General features: G+C 43.9%; 2 protein-coding genes across 4 annotated transcripts; one reads left to right on the top strand and one right to left on the bottom strand.

The window, feature by feature from the left end:
- Positions 1 to 3,050: 3,050 nt before the first annotated feature.
- Positions 3,051 to 8,295, bottom strand: LSM12 (LSM12 homolog). The gene is made up of 5 exons (XM_053453863.1): positions 8,114 to 8,295; positions 5,671 to 5,804; positions 4,507 to 4,616; positions 3,872 to 3,998; positions 3,051 to 3,713 (listed from the first exon to the last, which is right to left on the bottom strand). The coding sequence occupies exons 1-5, from the start codon at positions 8,232 to 8,234 to the stop codon at positions 3,621 to 3,623; spliced, it is 585 nt and encodes a 194-aa protein (XP_053309838.1). The 5' UTR covers positions 8,235 to 8,295; the 3' UTR covers positions 3,051 to 3,620.
- Positions 8,296 to 8,794: 499 nt separating this feature from the next.
- Positions 8,795 to 13,310, top strand: G6PC3 (glucose-6-phosphatase catalytic subunit 3). Of its 3 annotated transcripts, none has more exons than XM_053453860.1 (7): positions 8,795 to 8,908; positions 10,228 to 10,445; positions 10,654 to 10,754; positions 11,006 to 11,087; positions 11,383 to 11,501; positions 12,143 to 12,284; positions 12,759 to 13,310. In XM_053453860.1, the coding sequence occupies exons 2-7, from the start codon at positions 10,228 to 10,230 to the stop codon at positions 13,117 to 13,119; spliced, it is 1,023 nt and encodes a 340-aa protein (XP_053309835.1). In that variant the 5' UTR covers positions 8,795 to 8,908; the 3' UTR covers positions 13,120 to 13,310. The 3 variants fall into 3 exon arrangements, with proteins under 3 accessions (XP_053309835.1, XP_053309836.1, XP_053309834.1); XM_053453861.1 differs by having other exon boundaries at positions 8,859 to 8,878; XM_053453859.1 differs by lacking the exon at positions 8,795 to 8,908 and adding an exon at positions 8,952 to 9,122.
- The last annotated feature ends 2,704 nt before the right edge of the window (positions 13,311 to 16,014 follow it).

Below are 16,014 nucleotides of genomic sequence, written 5' to 3' on the forward strand. Positions count from 1 at the left end.
AAAACAAGAGTAATAATTCATTTTCTCCTCATCTCTCCGTGTGCCACTCTTAGAAAGGCTGCTGTAGCCAATCATTTTCCACAAAAGGGGAGGAATAACTTAATGGGAAAGCAGAATCATAGAAAACCTAAGCATTAGGATAGTATAAGATACGTATACATTGCATGTTATCTGCGGCCTTAGACATCTTTATATAGCTTTAGGGTATTGTACAGTAAAATGTTGGCTTTGAGAAGCTGACGGGTGCATTATAAGCCGACGTTCTAGATTCCACGAGAGACGATATAGAGAGTGGGTTGATTGTGAGTGGGATGGCGCAGGGAGATGGGGGAAGGGTGGATTCTGACAGACATAAATGCATAGGGGATATATATCCTCAGAGATAACGCAAAGTTCATTTCAGAATAAATAATTACGTGTTCATCGCAATGCAGAAAATTATTATTATATAGTATTATATAGTATGCTTGTTACCCGAACATACGTTGAATATAGATTTAACATAATGTAACTATATGAACATAACAAATGTATCGTAATAATGTTATTTCTGCTAATGCTAACAGACAGGACACAGAAGACATGAACCATGACTGAAGATCCTCATCATCTTGAGAACGATGAACCAAGTTGGATTGTAGGTCATCTGTAGACGTTGCCTAAACCATGCTGCTTTTACTTGCCCTCCAGCTGTTTGTTTCACCTTTATACTCCACCCCCCACCAAAACTGCCCCGCGCCCTGTCTCTGCTATGATTCATCCAACCTAGTGGAATGTCGGGCTCAAGGTCTTCTCACAGTTCCTCACCGACTGCCCCATAGTACCTGGATGCTGGACTTACGCCACAACAACCTTAGCCACCTGGACTCTGCCTCCTTCCATTCGCTTTGGTCGCTACGCATCCTCCTCCTTTCTGAGAACCAAATAGCAATGGTGTCACCAAAATCCTTCCGCTCCCTGGGATTCTTGGAGCGTTTAGATCTCTCGAATAATCTCATCTCGAGCATTCCAGCAGATTTCTCGAGAGGGTTGGGCTCATTGCGAGAATTGAAGGTCCCCTCCAACCGCCTGACCGCCTTGACCTACAAGAGTCTACGTCATTTGGAAAGCTTGGAGAAGTTGGACTTGAGCAGGAATTTCTTGATTTCTGTTGAACAAGGAGCCTTTCGTGGTCTTTCCAGACTCCGCCACCTACACCTGCAGTCCAACCTCCTCGACGCCATAAAAGGTGGTTATTTCTTTATGCTCCAGAACCTGGAGCTACTGGACCTATCAGACAATAATGTGAGCAGCATAGCAGTCGAATCCTTCACATCTCTCCATTCTCTCAGACTGCTGGCTCTCTCTGGGAACCAGCTCAGCCACCTAAAGTTCAAGACATTCCTAAACCTCCAGACACCCAGCACTCACATTCAGGTATCCGGCAACCCATGGGTGTGCGATTGTGACCTCCAGAGAGTGTTTGGCAAAATCACCAGTGTCAGGCACCTGCACATAGACGACTATGACAACCTTACGTGTGCCGGGCCACCACAGCTTTCTGGAGCTGCCTTGGTATCTGTGGATAACCAGTTGTGTGTGGCAGAGACAGCCACTGTTCTGGTGATCACCATAACTGTTCTGGTGACCGTCATTGCTGCCATCGTGATGGCTGAGAGAAACCGCAAGAAGAGCCAAGAAAAGAATTGGAATGAACCCGACGGTCCGTTTGAAACCCAGGATAAGTGAGGTCCGGTGTGTAATCTAACCAATGGGCTTTAACGTTACTGCAAAAATATAACGTGTGTTCATACAAAGCCCAAGGAACCTCGGTATCCTTAAGAAACTATTCATGTTCATACACCACCCTTTGACCGCTTATCTTCATACAGTGGTCCTGTCGCTTGATAGACCAAGTTTGGCCGGCCCCACGCACTTTGACAGAAAAACAATGTTACTGTCGTTCCAGAGAGTGTAATTCTGTGTTGTCTTCCTAAATAAACGGCCGTGTTATTTCATACGCATGTACATTTTCTGTTTTGTGATACGGTGGTTTCGCAGATAAGATCTTTCTTGACTGCCCTTTCCTGCATCACGAAGATCTAAAGATCTCATTGCCATTGAGTAGTTTACTTCACCAGCCTCGTCTTTTGAACCCAATAGAAAGTCTCTAGAGGTTTGTGCTACTTAAGTGTGAGAACAAGATGCAAAAGAGCTCAGCACCGCTTCAGACGTGTATGGAAACGAGAAGGTACTGGAGATGGTTCATCTGAGTTATGTGACTATTGGCCACAAAAAGACATCCCAAACTTCTAAAAGAAAACCCTAAACTCCTAATCTTCATGTGACAGCCTTATTAAAAACGAGGATTATTTATAAAAATATCCACTCGAACCCCCAGTTGCATATTTATCCCAGGAAAAGACAATCAACTTGGCAAGCCTGTTTGATTAAGACGGGCTACAGAAAGTTGCGTAACATGAGTTTCTTAAATGTTTAACTAATCAGCCCCACTTTCTTTCTCTCCTGGTGGCAAGGTGCCAAAAAATATCAAGCCTGTGATACTTTTAACATAAAAAGGGATTTTTTGCTCAGTCACCCCTTGTGAGAAGATCACTCTGGTCCTGGCAGACAAAGGCACAAGATTTAAAGAGCTTAATTTGGATGTGAAGCCACCACTTCCACCAGTACCCAGACCCTCTAATTCCAAACCACCTGCTTTGTCATTCGCAGCTGGAGGCAATTACATAGTCGATTAGCTTGCAACTCAGGCACAAGTCCATCAAAGCTCATTCTTCCCAAGTATGTGTTTGTTGATGCAGAAGAACGCAAGCGTTCCAGTTTTTCTCCAGAGGGACAAAGCAGCATTTCTCTGCTCCGAAATATTCCAAGTTTTCCTTGTATTAGCTCATCCTGGTTTTAACCAAGCGGGCCAGCATTTCCTATAAACTCGACATCTAATCGATAGATATCTAGTTTATCCGGCACATGTTCCATTAGAAGTTGGGTGGGGTATGGGTAACACATGAATATATATCCCCCAAAGCTTGCACAGAATCACACAGACCGGGTTTACGTTGTTTTCAATTTTATTTTTTTTTCTGTTTTTTTTTTTTAATTTTATTTATTTTTCTTTTTGCAGGCAATTTTATAACTCTTTTCCAGCCAGAGGGAAACAAGTCGGGCTTCACCGTGGCCCTTTGGCTGAGAAAGAGTTGAGATTTCTACCAGCAACGGAAGGGAAATAGAACTTTAACACAAAAAGAGACAAATAGGGGTTGGGTGGGGAAAAAAAAAAAAAAAAAAAAAGGAAAATAAAGTCCGCTGTGGAAGAAATGCAATGCCGGAGGAGATTCCGAATTTGAGCCGGACCGGCTAAAAAAAAATTTGAAGCCCTTAGGGTCTTCTATAGCTCTGTATCCCCTCAACCCCATCCCCTTTGTATGCCAGACTGAAAGCCATCCAAGGAAAGGGTTGAGAGCAACTAGTCCGGAAATAAAAGCTACCCCACGCCCTCCCTCATTCTTGTTCACCACACCCCGCATGTCGTCCACCCCATCTGGCTCTCCTCAGGGCTCCAACCCTCGGGGTGAGAAGAGCAGGCAGCTCTGGGGCAGGTGATGCCAACGTGTGTTGAAGGCTCAGGAGGACGTACTGGTCTCTTTCTGTGATGACTGGATTGCGTTTCTCTGCATCCCCTTTTGACCTTCAACATCCCTAAAATGTTTCTCGACCTAAAAAGAGACAGGACAAAAAAAATTAGCCTAGTCTTTATGGGATCAGCTCATTTATACATTTGCCTAAGCAGGCAGGGACCTCATCCCAGCTAGGAACATCCTTACATTGTCAATAAACGAGGCAGGAGGAGACAAGGCCAGACTCAGATACTTACTACTTTGCGGACGTGGCTGAGAGCGCTCCCCTCTTTTCCTTTACAGTTTTCCACTTGGTATGGGGGAGATATAATCACTTCTTCCATAACTACTATATTCTTCTCCTGCCACTTGCAGTCCTTTATCCTGAGAAAATAAAAATATTCACATGCTTTGAAGTACATCTGCCAATTTCCAAGAATGAGATCAGCGCAAAGCTTCATAAAAATTAAAAAAAAAATGGTCTATAATTGTCTAGATGAACACTACTAGTGACGTTTGTATCATGAAAATGCAGGAACATCCTCATCTAGAAGGTCAAGCTGGTATCCGGAGAACCCAAAGATGGCTTCAGTTTGGAAGAATGAAGACATCTCTATGGGAAAGGTCTATCAAGAAGGTCGGCTGCTCAAGTTTGTCCTAAATATGGACAGGCTACAGTTCCATTAATGTTATGTGGCTGGTGGAACATGGTAGAAGCTGCAGTCTGCCATTAGGCTTCAGATCTCCAATGAGTAGGAAAGCACTACAGCGAGTAAGAGGTCAACAAGCTGCTGATGACATAGGAAGAGACAATCTTACTTCTATTGATTAATTTGTGCCAGGGCCACAAATTGAAGCACCACACAAAGAACGATGACCCTGCACGACTTACGTCTTATGTATAGTCTGGAATAGCTGCTGTCCATCCACGGATACTCCGGCACTAATGGCGTACGCCTGGCTCAGTTTCTCTTCCTTCTCCAGTCGAGCTCTGCTTGCAAGCTGAGGGGATAGAAAAAGAGCCACGATTAACAGGTCTGGCTATTAAAGACTCCGTATGGGCTATGTCACCATGTAACAAACCTGGGAAAAGAAGTCAGAGGGGGTGAGAGTTATATTAACACATCTCCCCGCTTATAACTATTTTAAAGGACGCACATGAAAGTACTCAGAGTACTTCAATATGCATCCTACTTTAGTGAGGCCATCAGGGACAGCAAACTGTTTCTTTTTTCAGTGACATGCGGAGTATCTTGGAGAAAGAGTGTGATCAGGTATTTAACACAAACAAGACTTGTGTGACATTGTAACCATCAAATCAGATTCCATCTGGACCAGCAAGTTCTAATACTCCAAGAAACGGAAGTGCTTAAGGTTTGGTGGAGCAGGCAGACTCGTTCCAGAAGACTAAACCTCCAGTCCGTGTGGAGGGAAGGCTAGTCCGCTGAGCAGGAGGACCACTGAAGTCTCCTTGTCTGCTCGAATGAGATGGTTTTGGAAGCCAACAGCACGTACTCATCTATGCAGGATCAAATAAAACACTGACAACCCATTACATCATGGGCTGAGCTAATGGAGAAGACAGCGCTTAAAGGAACTGCCAGCACCCCATATATAATGAGCCCGAAGAGACCTAAAGTAGGCTTGAAGGCTTGTGATTGAGTGCTGTTCAGTCAATTAAGTACCATCTCCACCAATTCTAATGACTTTTTTCCCCCCCGCCATTAACATGACACAAATCTAGACTTCCTTATAAGATAATCTTATAAAAATTACCTTTTTTGGTTTTTTTAGGAGTAATTTTTTGGGAAGGTGTTTAAATGCAAGGGTCTATTGGTTTAATGCCCAAGGCCTTCCCATCAATAATTAACTTTTTTAAACTGCCTCATTTACATATTTTTTGCTGAGAACAGTTATCACATGACACAAAAGTAGGCTGTCGCCATAGAAACAAAAAAAAACTCTTTATAAAATGCGTGACTGATCTGTTATGCATAGAGATAGAGCACAAGGACCACGAAGGACTCGCCGCGCCATTTGGACGGAAATCGCTTACCTTATTGATGTTGAGGCTAGCTAGGGGTGGAGGGGTCTGCGTGCGATCGTTCAGTACCTCTACATCAGAAACATACTGCATGTTGAGCAGTAAGATGTCGGCGTGGTTGGGTTTTCCGCTAGAGGGGGGGCATTCTGTAAATGGTGGGGTTAAGGCAAAAACAAATCCTCGGAAGAACAGTGTATGGTGGTGATTTTCCAAACGTCAACAGCTTCACAAGCTTTTGCCATCTGTATAATTTGCTACATGTATGCATTTTATCCCCAAACAACCCATAATACAACCTTGTGGTAAGCAATAGAATGCCTCAGTCATAATCACCTAGCACAGGGGTGTCCAACCTGCGGCTGCAGGACTAAGGACCTGGCAGAGGAGTATGGGAGATGTAGTCCTGTAGCAGCTGGAGGACTGCAGGTTGGACACCCCTGACCTAGCAGGATCTTCTGACTCATGGAAGTCTAGGTAGGAAAGGACTGCGTTAGCACAGCCATAAGCCACCCGCTATCGCGACTGCCTACCTAGGTGACCCACACGTCTGCAGAATAAGGTCATTTCTGGGACAATTTGGTCAATAAATGTACACAAAACTATACTTAACAAAGAAAAGTCTTTTTCCATTCACAGCATTGAAAAATGCATGGAGTCCCATCAGGTCCCTCGATCATTCACCTCCATCCTTACAAAAAAACCCAAAATAAATCCTGTCTCTGCCCCACGGCAAAAAACAAGTTTGTCAGATAAGCCGGGAAAACCCCCCTGACTCACCAAGCCCGACGCCGGCACGTACCCATGTGGGGCTTTGGCTACGAGTTCGGCATGCCCGACAAATGACAGAGCGGTCACCGTGAAAATATACGGGGGCAACGGGAAGTGGGGTGACCGGATGACAAACAGAAGGGCTTTCCTTTGGGGTCAGACAGGAGCGTTAAAGAGGCTGTCCCACTATGTGGGATCTTTAACAGTATTATGTGTGCAGAGCTTGCTTTTATTGGCACGTGGCATCCAAAATATGCGGATGGTCCACTACAGACAAGAAAACTTAACACACACAGTCCTAGTACACATATACATAGGACTACACACAAGCTAAGGCTGGCCCCCGTGGGCCGGACACCACGGCAACCCCTTTGGTGCACCCGGTTGACGTGCAGTTTTCTATATACACTTTCAGCAGCTGACTGCACGAGTACCAGACAGGAGAAGACCTGTTCAGCTGTCCATATTTACTAGCGTGATATTTGTGGATTTAACACCTGACTCCATGTTAAGGGCCAGTTTGAATTTTTTTTTTTTTGTGGCAGTTGCAACTGAACCAATTCTGGAGGGATTCAAAGCCAACACAAAGTATGAAAAGGAGGCATCATCTAGAGTTACGAATTACGATGTAATACAGGCGTACGAGACATACCCCGTGTCGATCTGAAGTAAACCAAGTTACCCAACCGACAAGCCATCTAAGACATGAAAGCTTCCATAAATTGAGACCCCGAGTTACACGCGGCTAGAAGCCACTTCCTGAGGGTGAAGGATCTGAATATCTACACAAGCCTTCTCAACCCAAAATAAGCCTCCGGTGTGTCATTATTCACAAACAAAATTCAGGTCCTTCAGAGAAAAGTTAATTCGCCAACAGCCCCAGATAGCATGTTGGCCGACGACAACGAATAGGACCACCCAGCCCACAATGAAGGTCAAGGTGCAGGACATGTAAACAAATATTCACCATCAGATCCCCCTAAAGAAACCGCTTAACAGAAGAAAGATTATCAGATGGGTCGGCTCAGGCCAACAGCAAAAAGAACAAACCCACCTTGCATGCCTCGTACCATCAAAAAATGGAAAACCACCCAACTGGACTCGTTGGTCACCTAGCATCGACAACATCATCCTCGTTTCACCCTGAGCACTATGCCTACCGGTGACGGCACACTCAGCACAAACACTCAGCACTAACACTCGCTTCACACTGCTGATCCCGGTCAGCGCTCACATCCCTTTCCTGCCCACCTCCTCAAAAGGTGGACACATGGGGCATTAAATATGGCTGCTGCCCACACTGCCTATGGGTTAGCAGCTCCTGCATACCACTATTACCCCTGATCACAGCCCCCAGTCCTTTCCTGAGTTAGTCTAATGGTTAAAGGAGATCTGGTCATTTCTCCACCAGGTCGCCATCCACTTCCTCCAGACCTCTCACTCCATGCTGTGTACCTTTAAATCACATGCCCACTGGGCTCAATCCACAGATCAATCAGGTGATCAGCCCTGATGTGGTTAGGAATTGCCCATTGATTGGGGATCATAAGCCCCCTCCATACACCTGGCCGCTCCCCCAGGCTGTCAGAACCCACAATCCCAACACCTTGATCTTGGAGCCTGCCCCCTCCCCCACCAGCCCTGACTGCCCACCTCCCAGTCGCCGGTCACCCTGGGGTAAGGATACTCAGCGCCAGCATCTTGCTCTGGTGGTCGAAGGCCACCACCTCCCCCTGGAGCTTCGTCTCGTGGCATGTCCGACATGAGACCTGGGAGCCGATGCTGAAATATTCCCCCGGAGCCGCCATCTTCCAGCCGGCCTACGTGACGTGCGATAGCACCGCGACCTCAGCACGCAGGCTTAAAAACGAGCGTCAAACCTAGGTAGTGCCGGGAAATCACCTAGGCGACAATGCGTAGCCACGCCCATTTCCTCCCGGCACGCTAGCACAGCCATGTTGGAGGTGGAAGGAATTTATAAGCGTCGCCTGCGCGCGCCATCTTAAATTAGAGCCGCCACATTGGGGAGGACATCGCTTAATAGCATACTTCCCAACTGTCCCTGTTTAGGAGGAGTATTCCCTCTTTGAAACCCAGATCCCTATAGAAAGATAGTTATCGTCATAGTTTAGCCTGTATGTGTCTTCACTAGTATATAGTATACTAATTCTATATAATAATATAGTATTCTTCATATGGACCATTATGAAAAATAAGAGCAAGAAACCACATTTCATAGACAACCATCAGCCACGCCCCCTTCATGGAGCACAGGTCACATGATCTTAGGGCTCTCGCGAGAGAGCATCTGAGGTCCTAGTTGGCAGGGGTCAGGGGAGGGCGGGGTGAAAGGAGGAGCGTGCGTGGAGGAGGCGTGGTCGGTGATGTGTCCTCTAACAGCCGGCTCTATTCAAACTGCCACTTCTTCCACCCATCCTACCGGCAGGAGACTGTGAGCGCGGGCAGTGGGAGGGAACGAGAGGTGGGTCACATGATGGAGGGGGCGGTTGCTAGGAGACAAGAGCCGAGAGCTCAGCTAGGCCCATGTCTGTCAGCTGTCGGTCTGTAGAACGGATGTGTATTTGTGGTGTTCTGTTCCTCGTAGAGCACGAATAACGAAACCGTATTGTGTTTTCTGGCAAGAATAGGGTTAACTTAGACTAGTTAACGCTTTAACCCTATAATGAGAATCTGTGGTAATTTTTTTTTAATGTAAAATCACACTTTTTGCCCTCAGAATACAGCCCTCAGGGGGTATTTAGCGCCACTTTCCCTGGGGCCCTTAATGTATATAAAACTCACAGCCCTACTTGATATTTCAATTAAAATGCCTGTGAGCTCTGATTACACAGCGTCAGGATACGGTCTATAGGTGGCAGACCTTAATCAAGAATATATATATAATGTATATATAATGCGTCGCATCTCGCTGCTGTCCATGTATACGATTGTCACTGTCTGCGGCTGCGGTCTCTCCCCGCCGGTACAGCGGTCTCCCCCCGCCGGTACAGCGGTGTCGTCATAGGTTTAGATGGAATGAAAGGATGTTTTATTTTGTTGAAAGGGTGGTGGATAAAAGGAACAGCCTCCCAACAGACAGGCATGGGATAAGAATATGGCTCCTAAATCTAAGATGAGACCAACGAAACGGGCAGAGTAGATGGTTGGACCATCCTTGGATCCTGGAAGCTTGTTAACGAAATACCAACTCAGTTTACTTCTTGATAATTCTGACCCTTTAACTCATTAATGATGTGGAGGTCATTACAAGGTCAGCGACCCTAAACCCATTAAACACCACGCTTTCAGAGCTGCTCATTGTTACAAGGAACTCGCCCCTTAACCTATTGACTGACGTTATTGTCAGGCATAAAAACCTCAAGTCCATCAAAACGAAACTTTCCCAGATAACCCCATATGTATAGATCCAGATAGAGGCAATGACTTTTGCAGCTGCCACTTGACCTTGTTTGGTGTTTGATGATGTTAAATCATGTCTCACGTTGTCATCAATCCACCGGTGATGTAATCACTGCGCAGTTCGGAATACTCAACTAACATATCTTTGTTGGTTTCGACACCAACTTCAGGTCGTCGGTATGAATGAAAGAGTCAGTGGACCCGGAAGGGGATTCTAACCGAGTAACAAAGGTCCGCTATTTCTCCACATGCCGTACCTTTCATTCATTTAATGTGCGGCTGGAGAAGCCAATGGCCTATGTCTTAAGGTCTTTTGTGGACAACTCAGAGCTTCACCGACCTTTCGATGTGTCGTAGTAACCGCTCCATCTTCCTTTCCAGATGGATGAAGTGCACTCTGCAGGCGTTACCATTGCTGGTGTTCTACAAAAACACCTCCCCGGGTCGGAGGAATTCTGGCTGTGGGTGACATATCTCGGGGACCCATCCTGCGTCTTCCTTTTATATTTCCCCTCGGCTTATGCCTTCCAGCGCCGGCTCGGAGTCACTCTTTTATGGTTGGCTTTAATTTCTGAATGGCTCAACCTCATCTTCAAATGGTAAGAGTTGGTATGCTTTGTCCCAACCTTAGATACATGTTTCAAATATGAACTATTGTTTCTTTTTTGTATTTCTGAAACATATTTAGAACCTCAGTATTAATTACCTCCTTTTTGACGTAGACACCAAAGGAACCTTACACCATATCTGTATTTAGAGTACCGGGGCATTCAGTGGATAAATATTTTGTCTCTTGATTCTTTTCAGGTTCCTTTTTGGAGAACGTCCATTCTGGTGGGTTTATGAATCGGGAAAATACAACGAGGTCAACCTGAAGCAATTTCCTTCAACATGTGAGACGGGGCCTGGTGAGTATGTACGTGTTGAGTAGCCAGCATACCCAGGTCAGGGCAAACCAGGCAGCGGGACTCAAACTCTCCTCTCATGAGAGTTGGGAACTATGAGAAGGATCTACATTCTAGGAAGGAATGAATAACCTTGTTGAGAGCATAACAGTAAAGGGGGGGGGTGGCATATTGCCCAAGGCTGGGGAAGAAGTGAGTAGGATGAGAGGTTTCATGCATTGATACCGTACGTATATTTATTTTCTTCTTCCCAGGGAGTCCCTCTGGACACTGCATGATCACAGGGGCGGCTCTTTGGCCAGTAGTGGTGGCTTTAACCAATCGATGTTCCCAGAGGTAAGACAATGTTCCAGCAGATATAAGGATCACATGAAATTGTTAAAACATAGAAAATATTTGGTAACGCATAATGGTGAATAGGATGATCCGCTCTATAGCCATGGTATGAGTAGCAGACGGAGAATCCTGTACAAAACTTAATTGCTGAGCAATGTTTATGCTCTGCCTCTTAAATACCCCCTATACAATTGCTCCTATAGGGTCATTTCTTATTGGCCATAAGCCAAAATATTTGTAGTAGTCCTGCTAGATGTATTTATGAAGTGGCAGTAACCAGGCTGTTTTATTCCAGGGGGATCCAACGTTTTGCCCCAATTCTCCTCTATTGCTTACTGATGATTGGAATAGCTGTATCCCGAGTTCTTATCCTGGCACATTTTCCCCACCAAGTCGTGGCCGGCATTCTCACCGGTAAGCGGGTAAAAGCACACTAAGGTGCATGGCTAATATCCGACATTAGGGTATAGACCAAGCAGTTCCCCAAAAAACTGAAACATTATGTAACATTTATCTAATTCTAATAAAAAATGTCTCAGAATAAAATAGTAACTTAAATACAACACGGTTTGTTACCTGAATTCAGCTATGAAAATGAGTTAAACGATGGGATGAGGAAATGCTAACACAGCAAATGAATTAAATGACACTTAGGGCTTTGTTGACTAAATCCTGTAGGGTACAAATGAGCGAGTAAGGCTGCATAAACCAATGTGAGCTCACAAAGTGTTTTGGTATGGTGTTTTGGTTTAAGGTCTTGTCTTAGTCCAGCTTAATGATGCTGACCAGCTAGTGTATGCGGTAATAAAAATGGCGGACCTGATGGACCAAGAGTTGCTCGTCTGCTGGCATTGCTTCTGTGTAATACTATGAATACTTAAACCTAGTCTATTATCCAAACCAATCAATGATTGCTTGGTGAAATACTTAATCAAGCATGCTATTTAAAATATTAAATAATAATTTCATTATTATTGGATTAACAAAAATGCTAGGATCGCAATCTTAATTGAATGGGGCAAAAGTGAGAATTAATGACAATTTTCTGCATGTAGGTGTGTTCCTGGGCCATGTGTTGCAGAGGACCGTTCCCCGAGATCGGACTCTCGGGTTTTTCACACTGGCATCTCTATTTCTCCTCGTTGGTGCTCTTCTTTTAAACTGGATTATGAGTGCATTAGGAGTGGACCTTTCGTGGTGAGTATGGGTACTGGAACAGCTTGAGTTGAATTTGTAGCATCTACTAGAATTGTAGGGCACATGCATTTAAGGAATGCAGTTGGTGTCCCCCCCCTACGGAACTCCTCCAGCACCAGACCGCGACCCAGTGAACAGACATCATCATGTTGTGTCGGCTGTGAGTAGTCCCACGGCTATCTCTCTCTCTCTCACCCACACGAGCTTAACCCTCTGATTCCGGGATAGTGTCCAGAAAGGAGGAAAGCAAGCTCAGCGCGTGGAGAAAAAAAAAACAGTAACCAGAGGACGGCAGCTTCGGGTGTCACCCCCGCTAATAGTGTCATCGGGTGCAGTACGCAACCACCTCATCCCCCCTAGAGATGCTTAAGGAGAATTAATGGACTTGGACTAGTAATGGTACCTGAGGGACCAACTTTGTAGACCTCTGATTTAACTCACTCTATCTCATTGAATACTACCTCCCTTCCCTAGGTCTATTCACATGGCTACTAAATGGTGTTCCAGGCCAGAATGGATTAGACCAGAATCAAGACCCTTCTCTTCAATAACCAGGAGCGCCGGGAACGCATTAGGACTTGGTTTAGCTCTTCACTGTCCATTGTACAGGAAACTTTCTAAGGGAACCGAAGGGTGGCCTGAGAGAGCTATCGGTTTTCTGTTCTCTTTCCTGTTCCTGAAGGTCCTGCACGGCGCCCCGTTCCCCGATTCTTCAGCTGTGATATTTTACTTGGTGAACTTCTTGCGCCATTCTCTGTGTCCCCTCGCCGTCATCATCCTGGCACCATTTATCACAAAAAGACTTGGCTTGGGAGATTCTCACAAGAGAGACTAACCTTGCTTGTTAACTAGTTACAGTCATTAGAATATCGCAACGCGTATGCAATAGGCAGAAACTGAATTCGCATAAATCGTTTTTGGACTGTTTTTTGTTTCAGTTTCGGATGGGTCCAGTTTACAATTCCCATGTCATTTCATCCCCGAATAAACCGTCACTAAGTTGACATTTTATACGTTTTACCCAAAGTTGGCTCTTTTCATTTCTAATTCCTCATTGCACATCTATCATATGGTTTTCTTTTAATGTACAATTCATAAATAATCAAAGAAAAAAATCTGCATAGGCAGTACCTACATCAGGGGGAGACTAATGGGTTAATAGTTACCTTAATTGAAGAATTATTGTTGGTGTGATCTGTGCATTCAACAGTCTTAGCAATATTGTATCCAATATTATATTTCATTTTAAAAGCATTAAATTCAGCAAAATAAGTGTAATAACAAATCTATTTATTTACTAAAACTATACCTAAGATGTGATTTATTTATTTTTTAAATCGGTGTATGTTATGCAGCCACCAGGTTTTAAAGGGTTACTTTAACTTGGTAAAGCCGATCCAAGTGGTGACAGGGTTAATCCCGCAAGTAAGCGATATGACCACATGACCCGTTTATCAAACATTAGACTGACCCCCAACTTAATATGATTTCCCCACAATACAGACACCAAGCGGTTCCTGCGAGTCTGAGCACATTTTTATTTATACAAGGAGAACAAGACATAATACAAAATACTCCGATGAAAATTCATACCCACAGCGTGTGAGGGAGACAAAGAGACACACAGAAAAGGGAGTTAACAGCGGACCTGCCCGTCACTGCGTCCACCCGGATCCCTAAATCCGCACGTAATACTGCCGAACAACATGTGAGTTTTTTTATTTTTATTATTAATTTAGAAAAAAATATATATATTATATTTATTTACACAACAAATTACGAGACAGTTTCACAAGTCCACTGCGTGTGACGGTGAGAGGGGTTTAAGACATCATTTTTAAGGTGAAAATAGGTTTACCAGACTTAATACTTTAATACAGGGATAGGCAACCTGCGAACTACAACTCCCAAGATGCTCAACAGGCCGACACGAGTCCCAATGCAGCACGGCTGTTGCCCATCTTTGCTTATTCATTAAAAGAACCTTTATGGAGGTTTTAGAGGACATGCCATAAATAAATGGCCCGGAGCTCCGGGGGTATATAATCCCACCGGTCTAATAGGAACATAATCGCTTATATTTTATGTTCAGGGCAATCTAGAAAAAGGCGTGGGTTTATTGGAGCCACAGGGGGCTTCAACCCAACACCTAGACCAGGGGTGTCCAACCTGCGGCCCTCCAGCTGCTGCAGGACTACATCTCCCATACTCCTCAGCCAGCCCCTTAGCTGAAACAGCATTGTGGGAGATGTAGTCCTGCAGCAGCTGGAGGGCCACAGGTTGGACACCCTTGACCTAGACTGACCTTGCTCCTTAGATGTTGGGAAGCCATAGCGTAAGAAGATATAATTTCTCCTCCCTGTCCCAACACCGGCGTTAAAATGTCCATTTTCAGAGCATCCTGTATTAAAGCGGAGTCGTTGGCACCCTATCGCGAAACCCACCACCCGCATCCCACCCCGTTTATCCCTGCCGGATTCTTTCTGGTCTTACATGGAGGAATAGAACGTGTAAACAAGGTCAGACTTTAAATCCCTTAATTAATACGTTGAGAATCTATTCATGAAAAAGTTTGGCCTGCAAGCAAAACTTTGCTACCGTTCTTAAACTTACTTGCTGGCATTTAACAAAAGAATTTAAAAAAAAAGTGATAATCTATTAAAATCTCTGCCAGGATAATGTGATGAAAATCGTTTTATATCTTATCTGCATGGTTACGAAAAAAAATAATATTTATTAATAATTGTAGAATAAACAGTTAACACCCTGCTGCGGGATTTTAAGGCCTAAGTTGAAATATATTACTAAAAAAAAACACAGATCAGGAAAAAAATATGTAAAATTCAAAACTTCTACTTTAAAACAAGTAATTTCTTTATGTTAAAAGGACATTATTGGAGATTTTAACCGTAGGTGGTACCCTGCAATGCTACTTTGTGCCTTAGAAACAGAATAAATGTATTTATGTTTCCATTTAAAACAAATAAACAAACTGGCACTAATAGCATTTTTTTTCTTTCGTAAAGACTGGGGGGGGGGAATCACCTTTTTGGAGTTTTCTGTTCATAAAACTGAACATATGTGGACCTCCCGGTCTGATATTAAAAACGTAAGAACTGCTCCAGCTTTTAAAATCAATCATTCTTGTGTTCGATCATCCCTCGGCCCTTAACATGTTATTACGCTTTATTTTATTTAGCGAAAGGCAGAGAACTATGTATACTCTGTGTGTTCTCTGTTTAAAAAAAAAAAAAAAAAATACAAATGTGGAGTAAAATCACCCCAAAATTCAAATGGGAAATGACTATGACTAAGAAATGTTCAAACTGGAAATGAATTAATATATATACATATAAAAATATACGGTATATATAAAGAGAGAGATGTAAAAAAAAAAAAAAATAGGCGTCCAAATTAAAAGAAAAATTAATTTAATTAATCTAATTAAAGAAAAATATATATATAAAAAGGCTACCTTATGTTTAAGATAATTTCTCAGAAGTACTTGTAAAAATGTAGAATTTAATGTAGCTATAATGGCAAGATTTCTCTTTCAGGCATCATGCCTTCTTTCTCGATGAAAGGGCGGTATATAAGTGGAACAGCCTACCAGTTGAAGTGGTAGAGGCCAATACAGTGAGATAATTTATTAAGGGCAGACTAGGTGGGCCAAATGGGTCAAATTCTATGTTTCCTCGGCTTGAACCTTGAGCAACAGACTAACGTGCCA

Source organism: Spea bombifrons, chromosome 13, assembly GCF_027358695.1.
Source record: "Spea bombifrons isolate aSpeBom1 chromosome 13, aSpeBom1.2.pri, whole genome shotgun sequence".
Lineage (NCBI taxonomy): Eukaryota > Metazoa > Chordata > Amphibia > Anura > Pelobatidae > Spea > Spea bombifrons.